Source organism: Macrobrachium nipponense, chromosome 19 (assembly GCF_015104395.2).
Source record: "Macrobrachium nipponense isolate FS-2020 chromosome 19, ASM1510439v2, whole genome shotgun sequence".
Lineage (NCBI taxonomy): Eukaryota > Metazoa > Arthropoda > Malacostraca > Decapoda > Palaemonidae > Macrobrachium > Macrobrachium nipponense.
The window spans coordinates 50,363,261-50,388,958 of NC_061088.1; the positions used below are offsets into that span (position 1 = coordinate 50,363,261).

The 25,698-nt window shown below is 36.7% G+C and overlaps 1 protein-coding gene across 1 annotated transcript in view; it reads right to left on the bottom strand.

Annotated features, from left to right (window-relative positions):
- The window catches only part of LOC135216891 (macrophage mannose receptor 1-like), a 36,678-nt gene extending 15,505 nt beyond the window's left edge, over nt 1-21,173 (bottom strand). Inside the window, exons 1-3 of the mRNA XM_064252428.1 lie at nt 21,155-21,173; nt 8,375-8,457; nt 7,869-8,045 (exon numbers count right to left, since the gene is read on the bottom strand). Of these exons, the coding sequence (XP_064108498.1) occupies nt 7,869-8,045; nt 8,375-8,420 (223 nt within the window). The 5' untranslated portion in view covers nt 8,421-8,457; nt 21,155-21,173. The remainder of the gene's footprint in view (nt 1-7,868; nt 8,046-8,374; nt 8,458-21,154) is intronic.
- Nucleotides 21,174-25,698: the final 4,525 nt, after the last annotated feature.

Genomic DNA, 25,698 nt, shown 5'->3' on the forward strand with positions numbered 1-25,698 from the left:
TTTAAAACCCGCCATGTAGATTCGATAGCGATGGTGTGTATTTTTTTGTCTGTTGGATCGACGAAGTGTAGAGAGTGATTGATATTTAAGTGTTCTTTAAAGTGCTTACTTAGTGTTGTGTATGATTTCCAACAGTCTGAAATAATGATGGAATCTGGGTGAATATTTTCAATGAGGATGGGAAGCAGAGTTTCGGCCGATCGGTCCTGAATGATTTGGAAAAACGTGTCCTTTGTTTCGCGGTCTATTCCACCTAAAACCCAACAACAATCAACACGCCTACCTTTGTTGAATTTACGTTTGCCAAACTTTGACTCATCAATTTCAACAATGTGGCCGGGTCCACCGATTTTGTGATCATCCTGAACCAAAATGTCGATACAGATGTCCCGGCAGAAATTATACCAGTCCACCATGGTGTTAGGTGAACCAATCTGAAGAGTCATTTGCATAAAGGCCTGTGGTAGCTCGTGGATCCATAAATTAATTGGAGTATTGTGCCGAAATCAAGGTATGAGCGGGAGAAGAAAGAACCGTTCCGCATTGCGATTCTTTTACGGCACATGCGTAAGGAGCACCGCCACACGAAACTGTCTTCCTCTTTAACGAGGCTGACCGTTCCCACTCTACACTGGTCGTAAATTCCACTAAAATCGGCCAAAAGTCCGCTCTTGAATAGATATGTACGCAGTACATCAACATCTTTTACAAAATGTATAAAGAACACCGAACGTAACCGGACTTGCAGTCCAAAAAGGAGCGAGGGATGGGTGTGATGTGACTGGAGACGCCATGTTGACCTTTTTGAAAACTCGCGGGGTCGAGCTAGGTGGAAGGGCATCCCAGGTCGAAGGGACTACTTACCGCGGCGGATGGAGTTGGATGTTGTGCGGCCCGGGAAATTGGAAATTGGCTCCCAAAACTGTAGGTAAATAATTACGGAATACGCCTACATCGTCACCCATGTGAATAAAGTGCGATAACGTAACGGGATTTGCAGAAGCAAAGGCAATGGGGGCTGGGTGAGGTGTTATAGGAGACTGTTTTGAATATTTGCGGGGCGGAGGAGACGCCATGCTGATTTGTTTTAATGTTCTCGCTGTGCGGCCCAGGAAATTGGAAATTGGCTCCCAAAACTGTAGGTAAATAATTATGGAATACGCCTACATCGTCACCCATGTTAATAAAGTGCAATAACGTAACGGGAATTGCAGAAGCAAAAGCAATGGGGGCGGGGTGAGGTGTTATAGGAGACATGTTGCCTTTTTTGAAGGTTCGCGCCATGTTTCGAATATTCGCTGGGTGTAGGTCGTAATAGGTGAACTACCACCCGAGGTCGTAGCGACTACTTACCGTGGCGGATGGATTTGGGTGTCGCGCGGCCCGGGAAACTGGCCCAGGAATCTGTAAACTACCCCAATGTTGTAACCATATATTTCAAGCACTTCCTTCTGTGCTCCTGATCACTGGTAAAATATGGACTTAGGATGTCTTACAGGAGTATATATACAAAAACATATGTATTGTGGCAGTTAAGTCTCTGTTGGTGACCCAGGAAGGGTGGAAATTAAACTATTCCATGGTGATTTCTGGCCTCATTAACTCGTCCAGTGGTCGGATGTTTTGGGACACCTGTTTGAGGAGCTGCCTAAGGATTAGTTTGTCGATGTCATCCGATTTCCAATGTCCTCCTGACAGGTTCGTTTGATTGATGATAGCAGATTCCAGCATTTTCCTTTTGTACGGACAGCTACTTTTGAAAATCAGCTCCACCCCACTCCAGTTCATAGTATGGCCTTTGTTCCTAATATGTAGGAAAATCCCAGAGTTCTCTGATGCATATCGCACTGATCTTTTTTGTTCTGCTAATCTTTGCGAGATGGATCTACCGGTTTCCCCAACGAAAATCTCATTACAATTGCTACACGTGGCTTGTAAACCCCGGCTTCTTCTCCTCTTTTATTTAGGTATACATTAATGAGCGAACTCTTGATGGATTTGGGATAATGGAAAATAAAAGGATTATGAGACCTGAGGTGTTCAGTAGCTTTTTGAATGCTTTCATCGTATGGAATTTTCAATTTATTGCTAAAGTCTATTTGTCTATTGGGAGTGGGACCTCTATAGTATATTGCATTTGCTTTATTTATAGTGTTCTTGATAATGTATGGCGGGTAAAGCAGTTGCATTAGGTGTTGGCGGATCGTGTTGAATTCTTTATTTACGTACCCAGTTGAAATTATTCTAAGCCCCCCGAGGAATAGGTTGCACCCGACCATGATATTTACGGATACATCATGGTAACTTAGGAAATGAATATATGAAACAACGAAAAGTTGGTTTCCTGTGTTCAGTGAAGCATATCTATTCTGCTTTCCTATGATTAGTACGTCTAGTAACAGCAATTTGCCGTCCTTTTCCCGTTCTGTTTTAAATTTTATAGTCTGAACTAGCAAATTTAATTGATTGAAAAATGCATTGAAATCTCTCCAGCTATCATCCCAGTAAGTAAAAATATCATCTACATATCTAAACCAAACCATATGGCGGGATTTGATAGAGGACAAAATTTCTGTTCCGAAATATTCCATGTGTAGGTTAGCCAGAAGGGGGAACAGGGTACTGCCCATGCTACAACCAAATTTATGTTTATAAAAATTACCACTGACAGAGAACACCTTGTTAGTTACGCAGAGGTTGATTAGTTTTATTGTTTTGTCAATACTAAGAGGACGAGTCGCCAGTCGGGAGTTAATGAGGCCAAAAATCACCAGGGAATAGTTTAATTTCCACCCTACCTGTGACACCAACAGAGACTTACTGCCACACCTACGTATGTTTTTGTATATATAATATTGTAAGATATCCTATGTCCATATTTTACCAGTGATCAGGAGCACAGAAGGAAGTACTCGAAATATGTGGTTGCAACGTTGAAATAGGGTTTTATGGGCCTTTTATCCTCATACACACAGATTTATGTATGTATATATAGTATTATATATATATATATATATATATATAATATATATATATATATATATATATATATATAGAATATATATATATATATATATTATAATAATATATTATATATATATATATATATATATATATATATATATATATTATATATATATATATTATATATAATAATTATATAATATATATATATATATATAATATCATATATATATATATATATTGTATATATATATATATATATATATATAATATATATATATATATATATATATATATATATATATATAATTATATATATATATATATATATATATATATATATATAATTATATATCTATATATATATAAATATTATACTATATCTATACTATATATATATATATATATGATCTATATATATATATATTATATATATATATATATATATATATATAATCAGTTTGTGTATGCTACCTCAATAACGTAAGTCGCAAGTGAACTGAAAATTTTGCTAATTTGCTGCTATAGATGTTAAGTTTTTTTTATATAAGGGGTGTCGTGCAGATTACAAAGCAACACCAGTAACACTGTTGGTGAAAGGTTTGTATCGATCTTGTGAACAGTCGTGTCTGTTGATAAGATACGATAATCTATATGAAATATTTAAAAAAAAACATGATTACTGACTTCCTAAGCGCTTTTATCTTATTTATTTCATATATTTCCTTAACTGCACATTTTACACTCAAACCCAGTATCGTCAACAACAAAAACTAAACGCTCACCACCTTGATTAACGATATTAGATTATGGAGACTTTACTCCTTGTTCAAGAAAAATACCTGCTTCCCACTCCTTCTTCCTTGGCCTGACGGTGGACATCTGTTGGGTGCTTAATTAGTTACTTGTTCAACTGCTTCGGGGTTTCATAGTCGCGGATTCGTGTTCACTCCGGATCAGCGGAGGGAACGAACTTTTGTGCGCCATAGTACATACAAAATTGTAATAACCACAGTACCCTCTTAACTTCTCGAATTCTTTGCTCTCTTTGTGGGTACGCTTGTCACTACAGAGCCTCGAGATCCAACTTCAAAGACATTTGGAGATATCATGATGTCCAGTAGCGGAGAACGAACCCGCGATAATATAATCACGACGAGGTTACCTTGCTGACCTTACCACGGCAAGGTGAACTCTTCGTGATTATGGTATCACGGGTTCGTTTCCCGTTACCAGACATAATGATTTTCTCAAATAGCTTTGAAGCTGGAGCTTAAGGCTTTGTAGTGACAAGCGTATCCAAAAACGATGAAAGAATTCGAGAAGTTAAGAGGGCATTGTAGCTATTATGATTTCATATATATATATATATATATATATATATATATATGATATATATATATATATATATATATATATATAAAGAAGTAAAACCAGCACTTGTACATAAAACATCCTTTATTTTCTTATGACTACCGGTTTCGGAGTAACTGTCTCCATCATCAGGTCTATACAAAAAACACAGAAAGAAAAAAAAAAAAAAAAGAATTAAAAATCACTAAATTACGATCGATCATTAGAATGAAGAAATGTTACACAAAGGTTACATTGTATATATAATAAAAAAAAGTAATGTACAAGCATAAAAAGGGAAAGGAAGCAATTTAAAAAATAAATACCTGCATCATGAAGGCATACAAACATACACACACAAAATTAAAAAACACAGCATCTCCGTGGACCTCTCGTTGTTACTGAGGGAAGGTTTCAACTTGAAAGTGTAGAGACTTTCTACTATTGCCAGCTCCATGGGGGCCACTCGACTAGAGAGAATGGAAAATGAATCAACCTTATGAGGGTGATCACTATTTTCTGCGTGATCCCGTATGGCACTGAATGGTGGTTTTGCTAATAGCCTGTTTGTCCTAACTGATCTTCCCAAGTGTTCAAACCATCGTACGCGTGCTTGGCGCTTTGTTTTCCCCACGTAAATTGCATTACAGCAATTGCACTCGTATTTATATACAACATGAGACTGTAGTTCTGGGGGTACGATGTCTTTGTACTTGAACAAACCACCAATAGTATACTTAGGCTTGAACACTACCCTAACATTAACTTGAGGATAAAATTCTCTTAAAAGTTTTAGTAGTCTATTTTTAACAGAAAAACTCTTATTGCCATAGAAAAACATGGTAAAATACAGTACTGCTTTATTGGCTTTTAAAATGGAAACTTTCGGGAACAATAACTTTTCTAGCTGTTTACCAACATATGTATCTATGAAAGCATTATTAAAACCGTTTTTTTGAAGCATTTCTTTTATAAACTGAAATTCTGAATGAAGAGTAAAATAATTTGAACAAAGTGAACAAGTGTACAGACTAAATTGCGTTTATAAACTATAGGGATGAATGAAGAAAATTTAGTTGTGAGTCCTGTAAATGTTGGTTTCCTGTAAACTGATGTTTAACGCAAATGTATATAAACAAAAAGATGGTGTAGCAATGGGAAACCCTCTCGGTCCTACTTTGGCCAATGCCTTTTTATCTCATCATGGAGTTGTTTGGTTAGATAATTGTCCCAGTTCTTTTAAACCACTGTTCTACCGACGTTATGTAGATGATACATTTTTAATTTTTAGATCTGAAGAACATGTACCCCTGTTTCTTGATTATTTTAACTCAAAACACCAAAATATTGAATTTACTTCAGAAGTAGAGAACAATAATACTTTAGCTTTCCTTGACGTGCTCGTAAGTAAACACAGCGATAACACTTTTTCAACATCAGTTTACAGGAAACCAACATTTACAGGACTCACAACTAAATTTTCTTCATTCATCCCTAGAGTTTATAAACGCAATTTAGTCTGTACACTTGTGACCCGTGCCTTTACCATTTGTTCAAATTATTTTAGTCTTCATTCAGAATTTCAGTTTATAAAGAAATGCTTAAAAAAAAACGGTTTTAATAATGCTTTCATAGATACATATGTTGGTAAACAGCTAGAAAAGTTATTGTTCCCGAAAGTTTCCATTTTAAAAGCCAATAAAGCAGTACTGTATTTTACCATGTTTTTCTATGGCAATAAGAGTTTTTCTGTTAAAAATAGACTACTAAAACTTTTAAGAGAATTTTATCCTCAAGTTAATGTTAGGGTAGTGTTCAAGCCTAAGTATACTATTGGTGGTTTGTTCAAGTACAAAGACATCGTACCCCCAGAACTACAGTCTCATGTTGTATATAAATACGAGTGCAATTGCTGTAATGCAATTTACGTGGGGAAAACAAAGCGCCAAGCACGCGTACGATGGTTTGAACACTTGGGAAGATCAGTTAGGACAAACAGGCTGTTAGCAAAACCACCATTCAGTGCCATACGGGATCACGCAGAAAATAGTGATCACCCTCTAAGGTTAGATTCATTTTCCATTCTCTCTAGTCGAGTGGCCCCCATGGAGCTGGCAATAGTAGAAAGTCTCTACACTTTCAAGTTGAAACCTTCCCTCAGTAATAACGAGAGGTCCACGGAGATGCTGTGTTTTTTAATTTTTAGTGTGTATGTTTGTATGCCTTCATGATGCAGGTATTTATTTTTTTTTTTAATTGCTTCCTTTCCCGTTTTTATGCTTGTACATTACTTTTTTTTTATTATATATACAATGTAACCTTTGTGTAACATTTCTTCATTCTAATGATCGATCGTAATTTAGTGATTTTTAATTTTTTTTCTTCTTTCTGTGTTTTTGTATAGACCTGATGATGGAGACAGTTACTCAGAAAATAAAGGATGTTTTATGTACGAGTGCTGGTTTTACTCTTTCCATCAAGACTCCGTTTTCCAAGGGATAGATCAGTTGCAGATATATATATATATATATATATATATATATATATATATATATATATATATATATACTATACATTATATATATATATATCTATATATATATATATATATATATATATATATATATATATATATATATATGTATGTATGTATAACTGAATCACGAAAGTTAGGAACGTGATAAATCCATAAATAAACGAAGGAGTCACTGCGAGACCTTTCGACGTTTCCACGTCCTTTACTAAGCAGAACTGACACACATGGGGCAAAAGACAAAACAAGAAGATTCGTATAACTGACAGATAGGGATTATAAAGAGATTAGTACCTAGAATCCGACACACCTGGAAGATGAGTAACCTTCCCAAACAAGCATAAACAATGGGTGTGATTAAACTTGTATAACTGACAGATAGGGATTATAAAGAGATTAGTACCTAGAATCCGACACACCTGGAAGATGAGTAACCTTCCCAAACAAGCATAAACAATGGGTGTGATTAAAAGTTTAAGATAACCATCTCAGATACAAGGACAAGACAATTAAAGAATTATAGGTGACAGCTGTTGAGAACTTTGGTAAACAAAACTATATTCACAATACATATTCACAATACAGGTTAGACATACATTACAACGAAGATAACTCTAAGGCAACTAATTTTTATTTAAGTCAGTAATTATATCTTTGAGGTTATTCTTAAACATGTTACAAATACAAGGGTCTAATGAAAAAGGCCACTACTAACATTGTAATTACAATGAAAAGTAAGTTGTATTAAAGCAGATTCTCAAAGATTTCGTGATAAGACATCTCTTGACCATGCAATTACTGAACTACCAACCCAATTTATTCGGTGCTTGTTTTCACTTAAATGAATGAATATTCTGTAAAGAGTGGGCAAACATCTAATGCAATATTCATTCATTTAAGTGAAAACAACCACCGAATAAATATATATATATATTTTTAGAATTGAGGAACCGCTGCCTTTATAAACAAGAATTGATGTTACCTAGAAACAGAGTGGTAAACACAATGACAGGATTACCTGAACTGTAAATGTAGTCCACCAGGGCCTTGAATTGTGTGGCAGAGTCAATGGTCACCAGCGATGCTCCTCTCATCTCATTGCAATATTCTCCGGCCTCTTCGAAGGTCAGTTGATACTGAGTCACAAAGGATAAGCATTGTTCTCCGACTCTTGTGAACTCCGGGTCGCAGTAGCCTGAAATGCTTTTTGAATTGATATTCTACATGCAAAACAATTTGATATAGCAACCGAGGGACTATTACTATTTCGTTTATGATGATCACTGTATTAGCAGAACTGACTTTGTGCGTTGCTCTGGGATTTTATTGCTATTTCCTTCTCCTTGGGTGAAAAAATTTAGGTTTCTATAATTATACCATCTGTGATTCTCCAGCAGTACAAGGGAAGACAAAAGTATTACTCATTAATGGAATGGTGCTGCAGAAAAAAGAAACATAAACAAATAAGGTAAAAAATTAGGGATTACTGAAAAGAACTCGAAATGGAAACCATTTCCTCCTTACCCCAAACGACAACTGGAAGAAGCAAAAGAGAGAGGAAGCATTTCATATTGTCAAATCCTGAATCTTTATTTCAATCACCAGTTCTGCAAACAACAAAATATGCATAAGCTATAATATAAATTTCGCTTTAATTAAAACTGCACAGCACAATTTATTATTATTATTCAGAAGATGAAACCTATTCATATGGAAGAGCCCACAGGGGGCATTGACCTGAAATTTAAGCTTCCAAGAAATTTACAGAAAGAACATAACCGACTAATTAAAAAAAAATATATATATATAATTAACGAATAGATAAAAATGTATTAAAATGTAAGAAGAATAGTAGTATTAGGGTAGTAATGCATTGCGCCTTCGCTTGAGCTTATTAAGTTCCAATTGAACCACATCCTCTGGGAGGCTGTTCCACAGTCCAACGATGTGACAAATGAAGGTCCTCTGAAACTGAGAACTACGACAGCGAGCCACATTTACTGCATATTGGTGCTGCTGTTCAGCGAATCTGGTTGTTCTCGGCAGGTATATTGGACTAGGGATCAATTGTGAATGTGAAGAGCTCTGTTGAAATACAATTTATGGAAAAGTGACAAACAAGAGACCACCTGTCGATGGTTTAACTCGTAACTATTGCTATTAGGAAACAGACCTTCCACCATGTACCACACCAGCTTATCTTGGCAGAAGCAGACCTCCACACCTGAGAATAGTATTCTAGTAAAGCGACTACAAATGACTTACAACAGGTTGCATTGATATTGTAACGGTTACAAATATATGAGGCCTCTGCGTCCATATCTAACTTTCGTGCAGCGTTTATTGAATCATGCATTAGATGTTTCTCAAAAGATAGATCTAAGTCAAAAGTTACACCTAGAATAGTTTAAGCTTCAGGTTCGTTTAGCAAAGTTCCATCCACCTGAAAATGAAGGTGGGGTGTGGAATCTCTGTAAGATCTGCTAATCGATAGTGTTTTCGTTTTACTGGAGTTCAGCCTCATACCCCAACGACTATGTCATCCCTGATCTGGTCCATGTCACTACTGAGGCGGAGGGTACCTTCATTTTCTCAAAAGTAGAGACTACTACACCCACAAGTTCTGCATCATCAGCATACTGAACAATATTGTTTTAGAGACCAACAACCATAACACATGTATAAGCTAAATATAACAGCAGACCAAGAGCACTGCACTGTGGAACTCCAAATGTGATTTAGGACGCCGAAATGTCGCATAATAAATCTTTGTGAAATTACCAGAAGACATCACCCTTGCTCCCTTAATATATATACATATATATATATATATATATATATATATATATATATATATATATATATATATATATATATATATGTGTGTGTGTGTGTGTGTCATATCACATTACCGTGATTCACATACATACATCGAGCTACAAATGTCCTTTAATATCTAATTCGCTCTACCTCGGAATTAATATATTTTCATTATATGCTTAACCGAAGGGGAATTTTTTAGGCGATAAGAGAATTGTCGGCTCCCGGCGCAAACCATCGAAACCAAACAAATCCAGGACGACAGTGAAGCCTTCACCCACACCACCACCGAAAGAGGCTATAAGTTTATGCCGCCTCTCACCTCCAAATACCTGTCGCTCTCAGGTATTCGTTGTTTGGAGACTGCATCAACCCACCTCAACCTCGGTAGCATTGTAGTGCTTTTGACAGCACGTAGCCATTATATGAGTCATATCACATTATCGTGATTCATATACATAGATTGAGCTACAAATGTCCTTTAATATCTAATTCACTCTACCTCGGAATTAATATATTTTCATATATGCTTAACCGAAGGGGGATTTTTTAGGCGATAAGAGAATTGTCGGCTCCCGGGCGCAAACCATCGAAACCAAACAAATCCAGGTCAACAGTGAAGCTTTTACCCACACCCCTACCGCAAGGGGCTATAAGTTTATGCTGCCTCTCATCTCCAAATACCTGTTGCTCTCAGGTATTCATTGTTTGGAAACTGCATCAACCCACCTCGACCTCGGTAGCATTGTAGTGCTTTTGACAGCACATAGCCATTATATGAGTCATATCACATTACCGTGATTCATATACATACATCGAGCTACAATATCCATTAATATCTAATTTGCTCTACCTCAGAATTAATATATTTTCACATATGCTTAACCGAAGGGGAAATTTTTAGGCGATAAGAGAATTGTCGGCTCCCGGGCGCAAACCATCGAAACCAAACAAATCCAGGACGACAGTGAAGCTTTAACCCACACCACCACCGCAAGAGGCTATAAGTTTATGCTGCCTCTCACCTCCTAATACCTGTCGCTCTCTGGTATTCGTTGTTTGGAGACTGCATCAACCCACCTCGACCTCGGTACTGTTGTAGTGCTTTTGACAGCACGTAGCCATTATATGAGTCGTATAACATTACCGTGATTCATATACATACATCGAGCTACAAATGTTTTTACATGAATTTTAACTATTTTTTTCTTTACAGATTAAAAGACATATGTTTTATGGACGGAGGAATGCTGCATTGGAAGATGAGAGTCACACTGCATGAATAGCACCAGAGGAGGCCTCCAGTGGTGACATCGATGGCAACCCCATGAATGACGATAGTGATGTCGACGACCCTTCCTACTTTCCTGATAATGACCTTAGTCTATATGATGATTTTTACCTTCCTTCCACTTACAGCTATACACAAGGTTAGTATGAGGCATAAATATATAACCATTTATTCTTTTCATCACTTCATGTAAGAAAGAACTATAAATTTTGGTTTCTTTTAAAAATCTTGCTGCTGCAAGGGACCTTTAAATTTTGGCTCTTAAATTTTTTATTAACAATTACTGTACCATATTTATTGCCTTTTGATGTATCAAAATAAATTTATATTTGATGCACACACTGCATACACACACACATACTCTCGCTGACCTCATAAACACACACACACACACACACACACACACATACTCACTGCCCACACATACACACACTGCCCCCCCACACATACAGACTCCCTGTCCCCACATATATATACACACACACATACTCATGATTCATTTACTGTTTTAGTTATGTTACTTTGTTCTTATTTCAGCTCGCAAGGTCAGTGTTGGGGTCCTCTAAAGGACCTTGGATTCAACAGTGGAAGAAGGAAGACCTCAATACCCAACCCCTGCCTAGGTATGTTCACTCACATCCTGACTTCATGAAGCAGCCTTAGAAGTATTTCACTCAGTTCTTCACATTTGATTTGAGGGAACACATTGTCTACAGAGTAATCTGTATTCCAGACAGAAGGATGTGGGTAGCACCCTCTATATGACAGAAGAGGATTTCATGGTTTTCCTGGTCCACTTCATGTACATGGGACTGGTTTCTATGCCTAGTATAGTGGACTACTGGGCTGTCAAGACTAGGATTCCTCAGGTTCCTGACTTCATGTCTAGGAACCGCATCAAGGCAATTTGTTTGAACCTGTATTTCAGTGACAATGACCATGCAGCAGGATCACAAGACAGGTTCTTCAAAATGTGTTCCCCCTTAACTAAGGTTACCAAGGAGTTCCTGAAGATTGATGAGGTCACGGTTGCAACCTTAACCAGTATGTAGCCAAGAAGCCGGACAAGTGGGGCTACTAACTCTTCTGCCGTTCGAGCATAGATGGATTTGTCCATGATACTCTTATGTTCCAGGGGAGTCTGCCTTCCAGATCCACCATACAAGAATGTTTGAAGAGGAGGAGAAGATGTCAGTCACTACAAAGTTTGATGTTGCCTTAGACATGACCCTCAAGGACCCAAAGAACTCCGCCATGTATACAGACAACTACTTGAGGTCCCAGCACAGATGCTGGTATGTAGGAACTGCCAAGAAGAACAGAGTTGGCTATCCACCCTTGCAGTTTATCAAAGGGATGAGCAAGAATTCAGTAACCAGGGGGCCACTGGACTACATCTCTTCTGATGGCCTTGTCGTCCTTCCACCTTCAAAACAAAAAGGTACTACATGAGGTTCTTTTCATACAGCCTGCATTTGATTATCTGCAATTCCTGGATACTGTACAAGAGGGACTGTTTGGCATTGAAGCGAAACCCTATGTCCCTCAAGGAGTTCTGCCATGACATCTTTTGGCTATGGAGCTTCAAGAACCCTGACATCATGTCACCACAATTTCCCTTGGAACCCGAGATGTCCCTACACCTAAACGTGCCCAACATGCAGTGGTGCCTAGCACTGAATCCTGCCAGGATGTCACTTCTCTTCATATACCAAAGAATGTCGAGGTTAGACAGACATGAAAGTTCTGTTCTGAGAAGAGCCACATTCACAGATTGTGTTGGGTGTGTGAAGAGTGCACGGTGGCACTGTGCCTTACAGACAACAGAAATAGTTTTGCACTGATCCATAAGGTAGTAATTGTAAATATCAAATAACTAAACCATCCCAGTGTTTCTTTTATACATCTGTAATCAAATTTAGAATAGTATGAAAGGTACAAAATCATGTAAAAAGTTAATAAATAATGAAAAGAGCTATTGGATGCAGCAAATATTTCAATGAGTTCATGGAGGTCATATGTATGCCTTATTTAGAAAAGTATTTGGTAAAATAATTGGGAAAATAATCATTATGAAAGGTTTATTAGGCAGGTAAATCAAGAGTGGTATCATCCTGAAAAAATTTACAGTTATGGTCTGATGTATCCCAAACTGGCTGAGAGTGGTTTATCTAAACTTCCCCGAGGCAACCAAACAGGATACTGCATTACATGCAATTATTGCACAAATTTTGCAAGATATAAAAAAACATCACAAGGATGAAATAGTCTTGTATTTGTCTATATAATAACATACTAATAGGTTTTTTAAATTTCCCATGAAACATAAGGTGGACTTCAAAGGGTAAACGTACCAAAAAGTGTAAATTTTCATGGATCTTTAGAAAAAAAAATTACTACTAAACATGTATGTACTACGTCTATAAACTTGATCAATTTGTTCCTTTGCTAATAACGTAATCATGAAAAAAAAAAGTTTTCCCTTCTTGGAGGAAGGTTAGGCAATTAGTTATTTACTGTGTCAGAAATTTTCCCTCAGAATGGAATGGTTCTGTCCCAAGAAGGTGTAAGACTAATAGTCTGGCCTTAAGCCTTAAGGGCAACACCAACAAACATCGGTATTTATGGAAGATTCACCAAGATTCAGTAAGCTAAAATGCAACCTTAAGGACCATGTGATTGGTTACAAGGCATACAACTCAAAAGGAAAGTATCACAAAAAAAAAAAAACCATGACACAAGCCTCAGAAAGTTAAAATTTCACTCTAATCTTATTTCTGAATCATTAGACTACACGTTGACTGTATATCATCAATGCTAAACCTCGGATGGTAAAAATACAAGTAGACTGAATCTGGACATTACACGGACTCTTGATGATAAAGTTATTACTTGGCTGTGGAAGTGACAACATGTAATCAATTACTCCTTACCTCTATAATACCTTCGAGAAAGAAGCAGAGGGTACTAAGAGGGAAGGTGTAACAATTACACAAGCCTCGATGTCACTTTATATCTATTCAAAACGTCTACATTGGTTAATTTATCAACATTTTATCACCATTTACTAAAGGGAGAATTCCTTTATTTATGTGGCACAGGTGAGGCTGAAGGCTCAACCACAGTACTACAGTAGCTCGCAATATGAGATACACTACTCAAACACAAGTGTAATCACTTAATTCATAACATATAGGGGTTCATTACATCATACATAACATGAGTACGTAAAACAAACATTTACATGTGCGCTGCTCATGTTGGTAGCTTAGGGACCACGTTACTGACAATGTTCATTTCAGTTCATATCCTAACTCTTTAAATCCTCTCCACATTTATCACTTTCCACAAAGTTTTGTCTTTGTGTTTTACACTACACATCATTTATAACCCATTCCTGTATTCTAAGTCTTTGGCTTATCACTGCCCTTCTTTTCTGTCTTGCTCACTCACTTCTCACAGTCTAACTGCTCAGCACGATCACTACATTGTTCTGTTTCACTCCGTCCAAGTTCACCTTTCTCTTGAGAACAAATATTTTCAGGTTACTCACGTTCCACACCCAGTTCGGTTTTCTCATTCCAACTCACTTCATCAACTCATTCATTAGCTGTCTCTCCATCTCTTTCTTCATTCTCATCGTTGTCATATACATTCATCTCAAGTGGAATAATGTGTTCCACAGCTCTCAAGCATTATTCTCCTTCTTAGAGGACTTTGACTGATTGCATAACCTCATGGTCATTGGGGGTTGGTTGCTGCAATTCTACCCAGTGGGCCCCCAGTCAGAAACCATATCTCTGCTGCAGTGAGCTCAAATATTCCATCTGCCACTGATGTCAAAAGATTCACAGGGTGTCGGTGAGGAGGAAATATGAATGACACATTTGTTTTGTCATCACTGTGTGATGCATATCTTCATGCAGCATAGCAGGAGGAATGAAATGGATCATTGATCCTCGGATTAGGTGAGATGGAGTAAGAATTTCATTCTGGCAGTCATCACCTGCATACAGAATAGGCCTGTTATTATACTACCACTTCTGCTTCATCGATTAGAGTATGGAACTGCTCTTCATTGAATATCTTGCGTTTCTCAACTCCAATTAAATGCTCAAAAAAACCTTTCCAAGCAGATTGCAGAGTCTGAAAGTCCATTGAATTACTCCCTCATGCAAGAACTTTTGAGCGTCGTCTTCGTAGTAAATATCCTGTAGGAGTGTGCTTCCAGCACAGAAGGTCTGATGGTTATTACTGTAGATGCTACAGGTTGTCCCATGGGTTGCAGCAAACTTCCTCAACATCAAAATAGAGGTTGTAGAATCGAGCGTTGAACAATAATCCAGATAAACGGCTCAACTGCTCATACAGGTGACCAGCAAAATGTAGACTACTCCGCCTTCCATCCAGAAGGGGGCTGGTGTGGTCAATGCCAATGTTGGTGAATGGATGTGAAATTTGTGTTAATGTGATGGGGAGCGGCGGCAGAGGTGGATGGCTAGAGGAGGTTTGAAGGACTGAATATTAAATGCTACAGAACCTCCTACTACTTTCTTTACCAAACATCTCAGGCCCGGACACCAACTTTCTCGATGAAAGAGTCATTAGCAAATTTCCCTCTGTGGGTAGAAATATTAAATGATCCCTATTTCCTAGATCATTCTCTATTCAATTCCAGAGTATATTACATCATCAATTAAAACCAATCTTAACTGGTTAATGAAATTAATAATATTTTGGGTACCTTAGATCTGCTCTCCAAATGGCTACAAACAGAAGGCAAATAATATCATTGCTCCAAACGAACAAGCTTCCAAAAGGGACTAGCTTCACTCTTCTTGAATTTTAACACATATTTCATTGCACCCAGCAGAATACTAAATTTGACAATACTCTATTATAGGCCAGAGTTCAGCAGGTGTTGCTGTGATGATTTCTACCTATAGCTCACAAAGGGCAGTGACCACTTGTGTGTTAGCCAGGCTTCGCAACGGTTCATCAGCACTCTGTAGCAAATTGGAGGGCCCTTACTATCGCTTCAAATTACAAATGTACTGATTTGTAACAAATTCTTCTATTTTATAGCTAACCTAATTTCAAAAAACAAGGCTAATAGTTCTAATTTAGATATAGTCAGTTTTAACTGTTGCCTAGGTGTTAATCTCATATTACTAGTCAACAAGTTAGTTTCTCCCTTACTCCCCCTGAATAAGCTGCTGCCTCTTATGCCTTGCTCAGCGCATCAGTAAAGAGATGTATTTCTTACTCTTCCAACAAAATTCCTCTCTTAAATTTTAACTTATGCACATTGACAAAATCTAAGATTTCCTTAGCTTCTTTCTACTTTTCTGTGTCTAGAACATCATCCCATCCTAATCCTTCTTACCACAGTTTCTGCAAGAATAATTTCCCTTGAACATACATTGGATTTGTCAACTGTAAAGATCAAAGTTAGAGAATATCAAAGAAAGGATCCTACATTCCTTGGGAACCCAATTGTCTGACAAATCCTTCAACCTGTTGTCATCAGCCACATAATTATCCAATATTTCTCTCCGTGACAAAGGTAGCAATATAGTTGTCGACATAGAACGACTGGACCAATTCTTCCCTCTTGGCTCCCTGGAAATGGGTCTGAAGGACCTATTGAAGGAGATAGAGCCTTGTTGTGATCCCAAATACCACGACCCTGAAGGCAAAGGTATCTGCCCCAATTGTGCCTTGTACCACAGGAATCAAGCATATTTGGTATCCTTTGGATCAAGGATTACTCTATGGAAGGCTTTAGATATGTTGGAGGTCAATGCATAGGGATTTGCTTTAAACTTTAACAATACTAGGTCATATACAAGTCAACTAAACTGAGCTCTGGATATAAGCAATCATTTAATGAGTTTTCTCCTTTAGACTTGGATGAGGCATTTAGCACAATCATAAGCGGGCACATGGGGCTCTCTTTCCTACCACCAAAATAAGGCATGTAATAGCCTTCTATTCCCCAGTCGGGGACTTCCTCTATGAAACTAATTTCGAGATAAGTCTCAATGACCTGCTTGTAACCAGTTTGAAGACTGGGATCTTTCTCTAATATCAATTCTAAAGAATTCAACCATGCCACAGCATTACAGTAGTTAACACTTCGAATGTTGTTCATCGCAGAAAGTATGCTTACTTGATAACCTTGGCCAGTTCGTATTACATTATCTTTTACCTCTTGCATTGCTATGTTATCTGATACAGTGAATTGCTCTTTTAGGCTCATACCATTTGTGTCGAGTCTCCATCATTCATCGACATCATGCATGGTTTCAGGCATTCGACAAACACACAAGACTCTTACAGCAGAAATAAAAAGCTTCAATTAACAAATTTACGTCTTTTACTGCATCATTTCCAATTTCCTTGTCAGCCATCCTGTACCTTCCATTCTGTAAATATTGTTCTATGTTAACTAAACCCAAGTTGTAGATGGGTGCATTCACATCATCATGTGCTATCAATTTTATACTTATGACTCGGTCTCAAATCTGGGTATTGCATGAAACTAAGTCATATTCCCTCTAATGATAGTAGCCTCAGATGGTTGAATATTGAGTGAGTAACTAGGTACAAAACTATGTTGCTCCATGTGTCCAGAAACACTTTGGTGGGAGCTTGCTGACTCTGGGTGAACAAAATGACTAATGCAGTTGGTAACATTGTTGATGGTAAATCTGAGTGAGGGGACGCATCGACTGCTCGTGTTTACACAGGGTTTTTCATCATTCTTTTTACTCATACTTGCACTATTTATGATCTTTTACTTCTACTCTGACTTTTTGGTGGTTTAGATACAACATGACTATTTGATTGACTCTGAACATTTACATTACTGAACTACCTGTTAGGCGCATTTGATTAAGTCTTGAAAATATTATTATTACTACAAATCAAATGATGATGTCTACCATTACACAACTTGTAGTTCTGTCTGTAACACTGGATACTACTATGGCCTTTGCCTAAGCATTTAAAGCATCTAAGGGAATACATTAATTGTCGCTTGTGGTCTTTAATACATATTGTACAGTCATTGGCCAAATGCTCCTCTCGGCAAAACTGGCACGTTCTAGCACAACGGGTTTCAAATGCAGGACCTCAAAGACTTCATCTAAATCATCATCACACTTCCTCAAGTAATCAACTACTTTACGGTATACATCACCTTGAGAGGGCTTCTGATTAATCAAACTCATGATCATTCCTTAACCTAAATCTACCATTCTCAAACATATTATTTGCTCTAACAATACAGTCAGCTAAATGTGGAAATTTTTCAAATATACATGGTTGAAATTGGGACAAAGATATTGCTGAGTCGCCGATGCAAAATGACTAACGTTTGCTGCTGGTTACCGTAGTAATGATTTAACAATCCTAACACAGTATCATAGTTAGCAGCCGTCATGCTTTGAAGCCTTTGTCACTCTAAGTGGCTCCATTGACGACATCGAGCAAATATGTAAATACATAACTACACCTGTTGACATGAACATCAACCTAACCAATCGAGTCTGTTGCTGCATTACGATAGCAAGGAATTCAATTCTAGTAAGAAGGGCAATTACTTTATTCGCTTCAACAAACACTAGAAGAATTGATAGTTCAAAGAGAGATTCAAACTTTGTTGTACTAGTAAAATAGAGGTTTCTTAACAATTTTACATCGGCTCTTACCTGATCAACTGAGTCCTGATACACCGCCACAGCACCTGTTTCCATTAATTCGGGATGGACCTCAGCCACTACATTGGACAGCAAAGCAATCACTGAACTATTTTGCAAGTTACTTGCTACAGAAACAGCCATGTTGCTCTAGTTACGCTAAATTACTACAAAACAAGGGCAATGCCAACAATGGAAGTAATCCAGTTAATTGCTACCTGCATTCATACAAGCACACTCACTCCTTAACTACTTCATCAAACAGTTGGCAAAATCTATACCCTTGAGATTATTCCATATTATCTTCACAGTGTCTCAGTCAAGCACGAAAAAAACATCACTTGCTCAACATTCCCGATGCTCACTGATACAGAACATCCGAATTCGAAGGACCAAATGTGAGAATTTTTCCCTCTAACTGAGATGGTTCTATGTCCCAAGATGGTGCAGGACTATGCCAGTCTGGCCTTAGGGGAAAAAAACCAACAAAACTCAGAATTTATGGAAAGTTCAGCAAGATTCAGGAGGGTTTTACAATTTTATTACAAAGTTAGACTCTGAAAATTTAAAATACATTGAAGTTAAAGTACAACCTTAAGGTCCACGTAGTCAGCTACAAGGCACACAACTCAAAATGAAAGTTTCACTAAACCTGTAAAAATCCCATCTATCAGCCTCAAAAAATTACAGATTCGCTTGAATATTATTTCTGAGCCATCAGACTACACTTTGACTGAATACCAACAATGCTAAACCGCGGATGGCAAAAGTACAAGGAAATTAAACCTGGACAGTACAATGACTCTTGATGATAAAGTGACGACCTGTAATAATTATAATTTACCCCTATAAGTACCTTCGAGAAAAACACAGAGCGCCTCTCTGCAGGCCTCGACATCACTGTTTTCTATTCCAAACCTGTACTTTGGCTAATTTATCAAAGTTTGATCACCATTTACTAAAGGGAGGGTTCCCCTAGTTTACATTTATGTTGAGGATTTTTCTTCAACATTTTCATAGAAAGGGGAATCACAGACTCGGCCACCTGTTCTCTACTTCGGCTCGCTAATCCTGTATGTTGTGAAGGATTGTCAGGGAAAAAGAGGATCCAATCTTTTTTCATGACATATGGTCTTGATTAAATACGTGTTGATAAAAGATAGACATGTATATATATATATATATATATATATATATATATATATATATATATATATATATATATATATATATATATATATATATATATATATATATATATCATTCTAATATATAACCATAAACAATAATTTCATTTTCCTAAATGACGGGATACTATTCCTTAATGTGTGTGATTACTCCTGCAAAAGGTACAAAATTGACTTGTTATGTAAGCTGTGAGTACTTCGAGTTACCTTGAATGCAGTAGTTGCCATTTCAAAATTTAATACCTATTTGCACAGTATACATTTACCGTCCATACACACAAATTCTGCAAGTGACTCTCGGAAAAGATTTCCAAATGTAAGGATCTACATTCCTGTAAAGTTTTAATTTAGAAATTTCAGTTATTATCTTACAGGTAATCGTACCAAGCAACGTGAAAAGAAACTCGTCTTTTGTATGTTGTGAAGTTTTGCTAATTCGTGCGAAAATTAATTCCAACTCTCATCCCGTGTGTCCAAGGTGATATTTCGATTATTCTGGAACTCATTTAAACCGGCTTTATAATGAAATATGTCACTGTAACGAAATACTTGGCTGTAACATCATGAATTAGTAGCTAAAGTGAATTACAAACGTAAATACGAGGAAAAAACGAACGAAATAATGAGGAAATTCGCATGAGTCGGCCTACCATAGTCTGAGGGTTTGTAGCGAGAGGAGTTTAATGACGTCATCAGGAATGTTGGCGATTTTCACTGAAACTATTCATGACTCCCAGAAAGTTACTAAAGAAAAAGTGGAATAAAAACAAATATTCAATTTGTTTTATCTCTGTTTGATCTTGAGCTATAAACTTTCCTGGGTTGTCAAGCAGTTCGGAATTCTATAGTGGACAAACAAATATACCAACATTCACCTTTATATATAAAAATATATGCTTAAACAAATCACAGTAGATGCACGTGACTTCAGTATATAATCGAATAGCACAGGAAAATATGCCACAAGATGCTTGAATAAACATGTGAAAGTGTTCGGTACCGAATTTATGCATATTATTTTCCGGTGGTACTAAGTTATTTATTTTATATTTATATATAATAATAATATATATATACTATATATATTATAATATATATTATATTATATAATCATATATATATATATATATATATAATATATATATATATATATATATATGAATATTAAATGGCATTTTCAGCTTAATATATATTATATATAAATATATATATATATAATATATATATATATATTATAAATATATATATATATATAAATTCACAAAGTACATTAAGACAGGATTGCCAAAAGACAAAAACTTACTTACAATACAACGATGGTTATGTCAGTTATGAAGAACTTCCAGCTCTTTTATATGAAACGGTTATCAAAGCTGCATTGGAATGCGAGCTACCTACGTAGATAAAACAGAATTGATAAATCTAATGACACTTTGCAGAGAGAGAGAGAGAGAGAGAGAGAGAGAGAGAGAGAGAGAGAGAGAGACCAGAGATTCGCTTGATTACAAAATATGATAAATTTAATGCTTATCTATTTATTTACGCAAGAAAACACCTTAAGTAACTAGACAAGCACCTATATATATATATATATATATATATATATATATATATATATATATATATATATATATATATTATATATATGTGTGTGTGTGTGTGTGTGTGTGTGTGTGTGTGTGTGTTTGTGTGCTTGCGTGTGTGTGTTTGTGTTTGTGTGTTTGCGTGTGTATTATATACACACGTATGTAAGTACGTATGTATCTGTATGTAAAAGTATGTAACATATGACCAGACTCACATCAATCTATCTTATCTCAGCAGGTGTTTTCCCTTGGCCATCCATTTCTTTAATTGAATACTAGTTTTTATCAGCAGCGTTTTATCATCCTTTGGTAGAATTTTATTGTTGTTGTTGTTCTCTCTCTCTCTCTCTCTCTCTCTCACTCTTGAAGTTTTTCATTCCAGTTTATAAAAACAATATTTTTCTCAAATTCTTACAACAGTAAAGCTGCTAAATATATTATAAAGGAACGCATACGAAACTTCTCTCGTTCTCAGACTAACTAGAATACAAAATCCTCGCAATGGGTGTTAATCTTTAAGCATGCAATAGATATTAGTTGACAACTTCTATTTGATGAGTGTTAAATCTTAAATATGAAATCTAATCTATTACTAACGGGTTATATTATAATCCTTAATGCACTCGGAACTGAAAGAAGAGATCGCTTCCCCTGTAAATGTTCTTGATCAAGTTTTTTTTTATTCACATGAGAGATCAGGATTATGAAAGTGCCGGGGGATGTGGGGGGGGGGCGGTTGTCCTTTTCGCTTTTTCCCACATGATAAAAGCTGCCGAAATGGAAAAAGCCACACAAAATAAACGACTCAGGACACAGGCATTGTCAATAAATCTCTTATTACCTCGGCGCTTGTAAAAAAAAAAAAAAAAAATCAAATAATGCGCCAACTTCGGCGCAATCGAGTTTCTAGTAGAGCGTATACTTCCGTTTCAAACTCTCAGCCACGGACCGGTAACGGTCTGTGTTGTTGGCATCAATAACAATGCCAGACGCACGATCATGGCTAACTTTAACTTTAAATAATATAAAAATTACTGCTCAACCATACAAAATGTAGGTATTAAAACTGAATGTTGTTAACAAACAAGAAGCCTTATTATTATTATTATTATTATTATTATTATTATTATTATTATTATTATTATTATTATTATTATTATTATCATCATTATTATTATTATTATTTCAGTAGATGAAAGCTATTCACGTGGAATGAGCACACAGGGCCATTGACTTGAAATTCAACCTTCCAGAGAATGTTTTCGACCTCCCACTGCAGCAATAACTGATCAGATTACAGAGACGGTGCATCCTTGGTGAGTCACGAACTTCCGACATCTGAGTGGCATCTCACCACACTCTAAACCAGAAGCCTTAATGTTTTCCTGTATAAAACAGAGTCCATAAAATCTTGTGACCAGTCAAAAAAAAAAAAAATAATAAAAAAATAAATAAAATTAAATCACAGGAAGGCAGACATACCACTGATCGTTGTATCCTTACAGAATGGATGCAATAGAATCTCATGACTTTAATCAAACAAACATCAACAAATAAGTTCACAAGATGCTGAACATACAAGGCGAAACTCTACTAAAACCCTGCGTGTCAGTCCACACAAAATAAAGGCCAAAGAATGTGATAAGATTCATCCCAAAATAGATTAATTATTCATATGAAAGGATAGTAGACAAATTTGACAAAATTCTAAACCTTGGTGCTTGTTTGTACAAAATATATATAAAAGAATTTACTATAATTAATCAAACAGCATGAAGTGGTAAGTGCCCACGAAGTTCAACTTAGTTGATGAAATTCTCCTAATACCCTCAGTTTCCGCCCTTACCTAATGGAGGTCGTATTATCTTATGGTTTCAATTCCAAAAATGATAATAGCTCAAGATCACAAGAAAGAAAAATGATTGAAGAACACTCTCCTCTAGTTTTGTGCCTGTCCATTAAAAAATGGAGGTCAGAAAAACTTATTCAGTTGGTCAAATAGATATTATCAATTACATCACAGAAAGACAGACAGTGCTATTCCATACAAAATAAAGATAATAGAATAGGGTGTGATTAATTAAACAAACACAATCCTATTAGTTTACAGAAAACCACAATTGGGTGTAAAATAGTCTTAAGGCCCCAGCTCTTGTTCATACAAAAAGAAAGTAATAAGAACTGTTGCGATCATTTGAATAAACATGAACCAAACAAACCACATGAAGGCAGATGTAGTTGACAAAATCTCTTAAAGCCTTAGACTTTTTCCTATTAAAGACAGAGGTACAAGAAACCCTCACAACTGGGTTTCTACTGGTTTGCCTGATGTTATTGGCAAGATGGCCTAGCCTATAGCAAAGAAGTCAGTTCCTACTCGAAGGACAAGTAAAGAGACTGCACAATTTGCAGCTCAATTTGCTGCTACATTGTTTGTTGTTATGTCACTTAGCAAGACAGTTGGAACACCTACATGCTAACACGAGTTGGAGATTTTTCGCTGCAGCGTTTGGATGTTTGGTGCAACTAAAGGCAGAATAATTGACATTACAAAATGGGTACACCATTGGTCGAGAGGCGCTAGATTCTAGGACCTTCAGTTGAGAGGGTCATGAGAGTTCTTCCCCCTTCTGCAATGCATCATCCTCCAAGAATCTTATAGTGAAATCTAATACTTCAAATAACTCATCTAAGTTAAAGTCACATTTGTGTAGATACTCAACGACATTTTGATACACATGGCCCTGTGACAACTGATTAATCAACCTTAACAACATGCCTTGATCCAGTGCGGATCTGCTTAGGCATTTAATCTGTTCAATTCGGACTGAGTTCTATTCTGAAATTTTAAAGTTCAGCATTACTGAACTTCAGGACAAAGAAGTTAGCTAACCACCAATGCAGGACGACCACCGTCTGATGCTGGCTGCCGAGTACTTTTCTAGCAAGTTAATGGCCATGCTATTGTTGGCCGAAGTTACGCTCAGTGCTTGTACTCTGAGCGGTTCCTTTTCCAGAGATCCAAGAAGATGTGAACTTAGCTACGTCGTCTAAGTCCCCACAGTGATACACGTGTACCTTAAGCAACTATTTCAAATTAGCGAATTCACTTCACTTTTCCCTCCCTTGAATACAGGCAATGGGAGTTCTTTCAAACGAGGAAGACGTGTTTTTGGTTATATCATGCTAGCCAGAGCACTGATTCTGTTATCTAATATGTTTTGATAAACGTTAGCACAGTGTGACTTCAATAGCTCTCTTTGAGTCCGTGACAGGGAGTCAGAGAGGAGAAGGACGTGTGAGTTGATCTGGGTTTCAATAGCGGCTGCCATTTTGAACAGAGGAAGGGTCGTCAGCAAAATACGTTACAATTAATCTAAACTGGAAATAAAAGGGGTGTATATTCAGCAAATAAGGTTAAGGAACTCAAAGGAAATGACCCTGCATAAATTACATGAAAAGGAAATTACTAATCTCAGGGCGAGCAGCCTGACATACCCGCTCGCCCTGAGTCAGTTGCATGACATGGTTGAAAGGAAAAAGCTCTTCTTACATGAGCATGATAAATTGTGCTAAGTCTGCTAGCATTCAAATCGAACAAAGAGCAAAGGTTAATTTCTGGAGCACATGAGGGTTGCGGCAAGACGCAGAAGTTATGTTAAGTCCCCACTGACATGACAAATGAAGATGGTGACAAAATTTTATATAATTTTATTACAAAAATAAACATCTCATGACTACTCTTACAAATAAATTAAAAATAAATCTCATTATATCTTAAGGCCTTCACTATGACCAAATTGACGACCACGTGGTTCTTAAAGGATCAGTAGTCTGGCTATCTCAATCACAATTCATATCAAAATCACTGACAGTAACGACACGAGTCGGGAACGGAATGCAAATACATAATGATCAATCAATGACTTCAGCTAAATGAAAGTTTATGAATTTCGAACTTTCGAACACTAACATGATGAATCGCAATGCACGGTATGAAATGATCTAACTGGCAACACGAAGCTCAACAGAACGAGATACTTGCTGGGGAAGTAGTTAGGCATTTTTCGAACTCAGTTCCACTCAATCATTCTTTAATGTGGCAGTTTTAATACAAATTATATGATAAAACAAAACATGGAAGAAGTTCCCACGACTCTGTCGAATAGCAGACTCAAAAGCATACAAAAATACATTACACGAGAGGAAAGACCATCGCCCCTGCTGCGATGGTCCTTTTTCATGATTTTGTATTCAGGAC